Consider the following 7,842-nt stretch of genomic DNA (forward strand, 5'->3'; position numbering starts at 1 on the left):
AATAAACTGAATCTTTTAAAACTCCCCCGCATCTCTCCCACTGCGTCACCCATCACACCATAGAAACTCTAGTTCTAGATAATTTCCCCCAAGAATTCTACCAAACATTTAGAGGTTAAAATAACACCAATATTAAAAAACTCTTCCAGACAGTAAAAATGAGGGACCACTCCTGCACTCCTCTGGTAAAGCCCACATTACCTAGATAAGGAAACACAACAAGAGCATTATGAATAAGAAAAATTATGGGCCTATCTTTCTCAAGAACATAGATACAAACTATACTAACAAATGATTAGCAGACAGAACCCAACAATAGAACATGGGGGAAAATAAAAAGATAATATACTTTTACCATATAAGATTTTTTTTCAGAAATGCAGTTATTTTGATAGTAGAAAATCAACCAATAGAATTTGCCACATTAACAGGAAAGGCAAGAAATATCATACGATCCTCTTTATATATGCAGAAAAAATGTGTGTTTTTTTGGTGTATGTTTATTTTATTTTATTTTATTTTATTTTTTGAGACGGAGTCTCGCTCTGTCGCCCAGGCTGGAGTGCAGTGGCGTGATCTCAGCTCACTGCAACCTCCGCCTCCCAGGTTCAAGCAAGTCTTCTGCCTCACCCTCCCGAGTAGCTGGGACTACAGGCGTGCGCCACCATGCCCGGCTAATTTTTGTATTTTTAGTGGAGATGGGGTTTCACCATATTGGCCGGGCTGGTCTCGAACTCCTGACCTTGTGATCCGCCTGCCTCCACCTCTCAAAGTGCTGAGATTACAGGCGTGAGCTACTGCGCCCGGCCAGAAGAAATGTTTTATAAAAGTAACATTCATTTATAGATAAAACTCTTGGCAAACTTCTCTATTCTGATGGAAGTTATCTGCAAAAAACATAACAGCAAAAATTATACTTAGTGGTGAAATATAGAAATGGTGAAATATAGAAAGCTTTTCTTTGAGATCGGGAGAAAGAGAAAGATCCCTACAATGGTGCCAGCTATTCCAGCAAAACAAGAAAAAGAAACAGAAATGAAAAGTATAAGAAGTAGACAAGACAAAGTAAAATGACTTACTTGTAGATAATGTTACTGGGTACATAGAATAACAAACAGAAACTGAAATTCAGTGCTATTTACCATGGCACCAAAAAATATCAAGTACTCAGGAATGACTTTTTTGAAAAAGAGCACAAGCTGTCCTGCGGAAAACTATTAAACATTACTGAGAGAAATTTTTAAAAATAAACAAAAAAGAGAGAAATATACCATGTTCCAGAATTGGAAGGCTCAATACTATAGAGGTATGAATACTTCCCAAATTGATCTTCAGATTCAGTGCAATCATAATCAAAATCTGAAAAGGTGTTTTTATTTGTCTGTGTTTGTGGAACTTGACAAATTAAAAGTTTATAGAAATTCCATACTGAAAGTTTGTGGAATTCAAAGGCCCAAGAACTGTGACATGCTTGAAGATTGAGACTTGCTCTACTCTGTATTAAGACTTATAAGCTGACAGTATATACAACTGAAAATAATTGAAATAAATATAAATCAGCATGACATTAATCAAAGACCAGAAACAAATCTTTGCATATATGGAAATTTGATTTACAACAAAGGTAACCTTGTAAGACAGTGGAGAAAGAATGATCTTTTCAATAAATGGTACAGGGATAAAGGGATACCTGTGTCTGCAAAAATGAAACTTGGGCCAGGCATGGTGGCTCACGCCTGTAATCCCAGCACTTTGGGAGGCTGAGGTGGGTGGATCACTTGAGGTCAGGAGTTCGAGATCAGCCTGGCCAACATGGTGAAACCCTGTCTCTACTAAAAATACAAAATTTAGCCTGGTGTGGTGGTGCGCACCTGTAATCCCAGCTACTCGGGAGGCTAAGGCAAGGGAATCGCTTGAACCCAGGAGGCCGACGTTGCAGTGAGCCAGATCACACCACTTCACTCCAGCCTGGGTGACAGAATGAGACTCCATCTCAAAAAAAAGAAAAAAAAAAAGAAAAGAAAAAGAAACTTGATTCCTACCTCACATAATACACAACAGTCAATTTCAGGCAGATTAGATACCATACTGTAAAAGTCTAAACAATAAAGCTTTAGAAGATAACATATGAGGATGTCTTCATGACACTGGGTTGGGGAAGACTTTTCAAAACAGTATACAAAAAGCACTAATCACAAAAGAAAACAGTTGATAAATGTGATCACATTAAAACTAAGGTTTTCTCCTCATTAAAAGACGCCATTACAAGAGTGAAAAGGCAAGCTACAGGGTGTGGGGGTGATATTTGCAACTCATATATCTGACAAGGAGCTTTTATGGAGGATATATAAAGAACTGGCCAGGCGTGGTGGTTCACACCGGTAATCCCACTACTTTGGAAGGCCGAGGCAGGCGGATCACCAGAGGTCAGGAGTTGGAGACCAGCCTGGCCAACAGGGTGAAAGCCCATCTCTGTTAAAAATACAAAAATTAGCAGGGCGTTGTGATGCGTGCCTGTAATCCCAGCTACTCAGGAGGCTGAGGTGGGTGAATCGCTTGAACCTAGGAGGCAGAGGTTACAGTGAGCCGGGATCGCGCCACTGCACTACAGCCTGGGCAACAAGAGTGAAACTCTGTCTCAAAACAAACAAGCAAACAAACAAAACTCCTACAAATCATTAAGCAAAAGACAGACACAGTAGAAAATTGGGCAAGATATTTGAACAAGCATTTAGGAAAAGAGTGCAAATAAATGTACAAAAAGGGGCTCAATCTTATTAGTGAGAAAGGAAATGGAAGTGAAAACCACAAGGAGATACCCTTACACTCCCACTAGAATGGCTAAAGTTTAAGAGTGACAATACTAAGTCTTTGCAAGGAGATGGAACAACAGGAACTCTCACACTGTTAGTGGGAGTGTGAAATAGAACATTTTCAAAAATAATTGAGCATTATCCACCAAAGTGGAGGATATGCATAACGCTGAGAACCAAAAATTCCACTCCAAGATTTATACCCGTCAGAAATGCATGTACACGCATAAACTGCTCATAGCAGCAAATATTCATTAACAATAGAATGGATAAGTACATTTTAATATACAAATGCAGCCGGGCGTGGTGGCTCATACTTGTAATCCCAGCACTTTGGCAGGCCGAGGCTGGCGGATCCCCTGAGGTCAGGAGTTCGAGACTAGCCTGGCCAACATGGTGAAACCCTGTCTGCTGAAAATACAAAATTAGCCGGCAAGGTGGTGGGCACCTGTAATCCAACTACCTGGGAGGCTGAGGCACGAGAATCTCTTGAACCCGGGAGGCAGAGGTAGCAGTGAGCCGAGATTGCACTACTGCACTCCAGCTTGGGCAATAGAGTGAGACTCTGTCTCAAAAGAAAAAAAAATGCAATGGAACACTAGTGTACAACACCACAAATGAACCACCTGTAGCTTATATCCAACAACATGGTTGAATCTCAGAAACATGATGATGGGCAAATGAAACCGGACACAAAAGAACACTTTCTATGTTATTTCATTTATATAAAATTCAAAAACAGGCAAAACTGAACTAATATGTTTAGGGATGCCTACCTAGGCTGTAAAAGCATAGAGGATGCTAGGAAATTATTACCAAGAAGTTAGGTTAGTGGGGAGAAAGAGTGGGAATGGGTGGGATACACAGGGATGCTTTGGTGGTGCTGGCAATGTTACGGGTTTTTTTTTACTTTTTCAAATACGTTTTTAAAGAAAAAATAGAGATGGGGTCTCACTATGTTGGCCAGAGTAGTCTTAAAATTTTTCTGGTTCTTGATTAGAGTGGTCATTACATAAGCGTTTGCTTCATAACTCACTAAACTGTGTAATTATGTTTTACAATTTTATTTATTTTTAACAGCTTTATTAAGGTATAATTCACCCATTTAAACTGTACAAGTCTGTGGCATTTGGCATATTACATTATTATTTTTTTGAAATTGTAGTAAAACATATGTACCACAGAAAATTTGCCATTTTAACCATTTTCAGCATACAATTCAATTACATTAAGTACATTCACGATGTTGTGTAACTTTCACACTATCTTCTTCCAAAACATCATAAACCCAAACAGAAACTCGGTACCCATTAAGCATTAACTCCACATTCTCCCCTCTCCCTAGCCTTTGATAACCACTATTCAGCTTTGTCTCTGGTAACTTCTATTCTGCCTTGTCTCTATGAATTTGCCTATTCTAGATTTTTTTTTTTTGGAGGCGTTGAGACCTGCTTGATTTATTCCAATACCCACCATGTGGCAACTGTGATCCCAAAATGTGCAAAGTTAAAGTCTTAAACTGCAGCTGAGGAAAGGGCAGGAATGGCACACCTGGGGACGGTGGTGAGTCAGGAACGACAGGCAGGCGGCCATTACCAGGGCAGTGTACTCCTCAGGGCCAGGGACAGGGGAGCGGCCCTAGGAGCAGGACTCAACTGGAGCCCAGGGCCAGAGAACCGGGCAGAGACCTCCCGCTGGCCTAGGTCAGGAGCTCAGAAGTGCCACATGGCTGAGGGGGCAGCAGCCCGGCAAGGGCCAGAGGCAGGGCCAGGAGAGCGCCATTTCTTGGGGAGCTGGGGGGCAAGGAGGTGCCCTATAGGAGAAGCCAGGAGGGGCCGCCTGCCCCTGGGGTGGGGGCCAGGCTGGAGCAGGCTGCAGCAAGAAAGACCTGAGGCAGGAGCAGGGCCTGAGAGCCTGGCTGGCTGGGCTAGGCCTCCCAGGGCAGCCTGGCCCAGAGAGCAGTCCTGACTCTGTGGGGGATGCCCAGCGAGGGGCAGCAGTCCCCTCGGGGCCTCCCCTACTCTCTCCCTGGAAAGGAAATGGGGAACCCATAGTGCAAATCTGTGGACCACTCAGTTATGGCGGGAGGCTGCGCCTGAAGGGGGACACCGGGGCACGCCCCTTCCACCATCTTGGCCTCCACCGCTGTCCTCAGTACAGCCGCTTCTCATAAGAGTGCAGGCCATGGACGCCACCCTCCATCTGGGCCGATACGGTCCGCTTCTCAAACTTGAGCTCTCCTGAGTACATCATGGACCGAAGGACAGACAGGCTGCGGGCCCCGATATCCTGGCAGCTGTGCTGGATGCCCGCTATGAGGTAGGGCACGAACTTCTGAATGAACCCTTTATCTTGGATAGAGCCCGAGATACTCTGCGCGAACTTCACCTTATCCCCCTCGCTGAAGTATCGTTTCTGGCTACTGCTGCTCTTCTCCATAGCATCAAGAGAGCCCATGCCCTGGTACTTCTTGAGCGGCACCCCATCTGAGAAGTATTCGGCAGAAGCTTCCGTGGTGGCGGCCAGCAGGGAGCCCATCATCACTGTGGAGGCTCCAAGGGCCAGGGCCTTGACCACGTGCCCCAGGGTCTGGATGCCGCCATCGGCTATGATGGGGACACCAAAACGCCGGGCATACTCGGCCACCTTGTACACAGCACTGCCGTGGATCCGACCACAGGCCATCACTTCCGGAGTGATGCAGATGGAGCCGCAGCCCATGCCCACGTGCAGCCCGTCCACACCAGCGTCAATCAGGTTCTTGGCCTGGGCTGCTGTCACCACGTTTCCCCCAATCACCTGGAGGTGGGGGTACTTCTGTTTGGTGTAATGCACCATGGCGATCTGATACACCAAGTTCCCTTGGGACGAGTCCAAGACTATGACATCGACGCCCGCCTGGGTGAGCAGGTCCAGGCGGAATTTGTCATCTTCACGGGTGCCCACAACTGCCCCGCACAGCAGCTGCTTGTGGGAATCCTTGGAGGCCAGAGGGTAGTCTCGGTTCTTTTTCAGGTTGGTGCGGGCGATGATGGCCACCAGCTCATCATGATCATTAACAACAGGCAGCTTCCCTTTCTTGCTACGCTTCAGGATCTCATTTGCCTCTTCGAACGTCACGCCTGCTGGAGCCACCACTAGCTCGATCCTTGGCGTCATCACCTCACTGAGGAGGGTGGTGTGGTCCTTTTCAGCAAGGAAGTCGATGTCTCGGGAGGTGACGATGCCCACTAGCTTGCTGCCCATGGTGCCCGTCTCAGTGATGGGGATGCCAGAGAAGCCATGCCGCACCTTGGCCTCCAGCACATCACCCACAGTGTGCGAGGGGCTCAGCACCACCGGGTCTGTGATGAAGCCCTGTTCAAACTTCTTGACTTTCTGCACCTTGTTGGCCTGGAACTCTGGGGTGCAGTTGTGGTGAATGAAACCAATACCTCCCATCAGAGCCATGGCGATGGCCATGTCGGCCTCTGTCACAGTGTCCGTGGGAAAGGAGATCAGCGGCGTCTTCAGCGTGATCTTCCGGGTCAGGGCTGAGGTCAGGTCCACCTCACCAGTTAGGAAGTCTATGAATCCTGGGAGAATCAGGAAGTCGTCGTAGGTGAGGCCGTCGGCGCTGGCGAAGAGCTGCTGTGCGGTGAGTCCATCCTCGGGCACGTAGAGGGTGCCGCCGCTGATCAGGTAGTCCGCCATGCTGCCGCTACACCCTGCGACCTGACTAAACACCCACGCCGCCGCCCGCCTCTGACGCAGTCGCTGCCGCTGCTGACGCCACGCCGCCGTCACGCTGCCGCTGCTGACGCCACGCCGCCGTCACGCTGCCGCTGCTGACGCCACGCCGCCGTCACGCTGCCGCTGCTGACGCCACGCCGCCGTCACGCTGCCGCTGCTGACGCCACGCCGCCGTCACGCTGCCGCTGCTGACGCCACGCCGCCGTCACGCTGCCGCTGCTGACGCCACGCCGCCGTCACGCTGCCGCTGCTGACGCCACGCCGCCGTCACGCTGCCGCTGCTGACGCCACGCCGCCGTCACGCTGCCGCTGCTGACGCCACGCCGCCGTCACGCTGCCGCTGCTGACGCCACGCGGGCCAGGGGTCTATTCTAGATATTTCGTATAAGTGGAATCCTACAGCATTTGTCCTTTTGTGTCTGGCTTCTTTCACTTAGCATAGCATTTTTAAGATTCATCCATGTTGTAGCATGTGTCAGAATTTTGTTCCTTCGTGTAACTGAATACTATTCTGTGATAGGGATAGACAGTTGGCTCTGGTATTGTCGGTTTGGCATTCTCAGATTCAACCAACCTCGGACTGAAAATATTGAAGGACTGACTATAGGTAGTGGCCCATGTCTGTAGTCTCAGTTACTTGAGAGTGATGCAGGAGGATCCCTGGAGCTCAGGAGCTTGAGACCAGTCTGGGCAACATAGTGAGATCTCCCGTTTCTAAAAAAAATAAAAAGAAAATATTACCCCCCTAAAAAAACCATAAAAATAATACAAATGAAAAGTAATATACTATAACAACTGTTTACACAGCATTTACATTGTATTAGGTATGATATAAGTAATCTAGAGATGATTTAAAGTATATGTTACATGCAAGTACTACACCATTTAAGCGACTTGAGCATCCCAAGATTTTGGTATCTGTTGGGGTCCTGGAACCAATCCCCCCCTGGATACTGAGGAATGACTGTATTATGTTTTGTCTATCCGTTCATCTGCTGATAGACACTTGGGTTTTTTCCACCTTTTGGTGATTGTGAATAGTGCTGCTGTGAATATTGGCATACAATGTTGGCATACTGTCTTTGAATCCTCGCTTTTCATTCTTTTGGGCATATACCCAGGAGTGGGATTGCTGGGTCCTATGAGTATATTAATGTTTTCAGCATTTTTCTACAAGCTTTACATTTCACAATGAAAAAAAGAGGGAGGTGAGAAGAGGAAAAGGAGGCAACAGATATAGACAATTCTTTTTTTTTTTTTTTTTTTTTTAAGAGACAGAGGGTCTCTCTATGTTACC

The 7,842-nt window shown here is 46.9% G+C and overlaps 1 protein-coding gene across 1 annotated transcript; it reads right to left on the reverse strand.

Moving 5' to 3' along the window:
- Positions 1-3,866: 3,866 nt before the first annotated feature.
- LOC698764 (inosine-5'-monophosphate dehydrogenase 1) lies at positions 3,867-6,719 on the reverse strand. Its single transcript, XM_001085393.5, has one exon. The coding sequence runs from the start codon at positions 6,504-6,506 to the stop codon at positions 4,965-4,967; it is 1,542 nt and encodes a 513-aa protein (XP_001085393.2). The 5' UTR covers positions 6,507-6,719; the 3' UTR covers positions 3,867-4,964.
- Between the last annotated feature and the right edge of the window lie 1,123 nt (positions 6,720-7,842).

Source organism: Macaca mulatta, chromosome X, assembly GCF_049350105.2.
Source record: "Macaca mulatta isolate MMU2019108-1 chromosome X, T2T-MMU8v2.0, whole genome shotgun sequence".
Lineage (NCBI taxonomy): Eukaryota > Metazoa > Chordata > Mammalia > Primates > Cercopithecidae > Macaca > Macaca mulatta.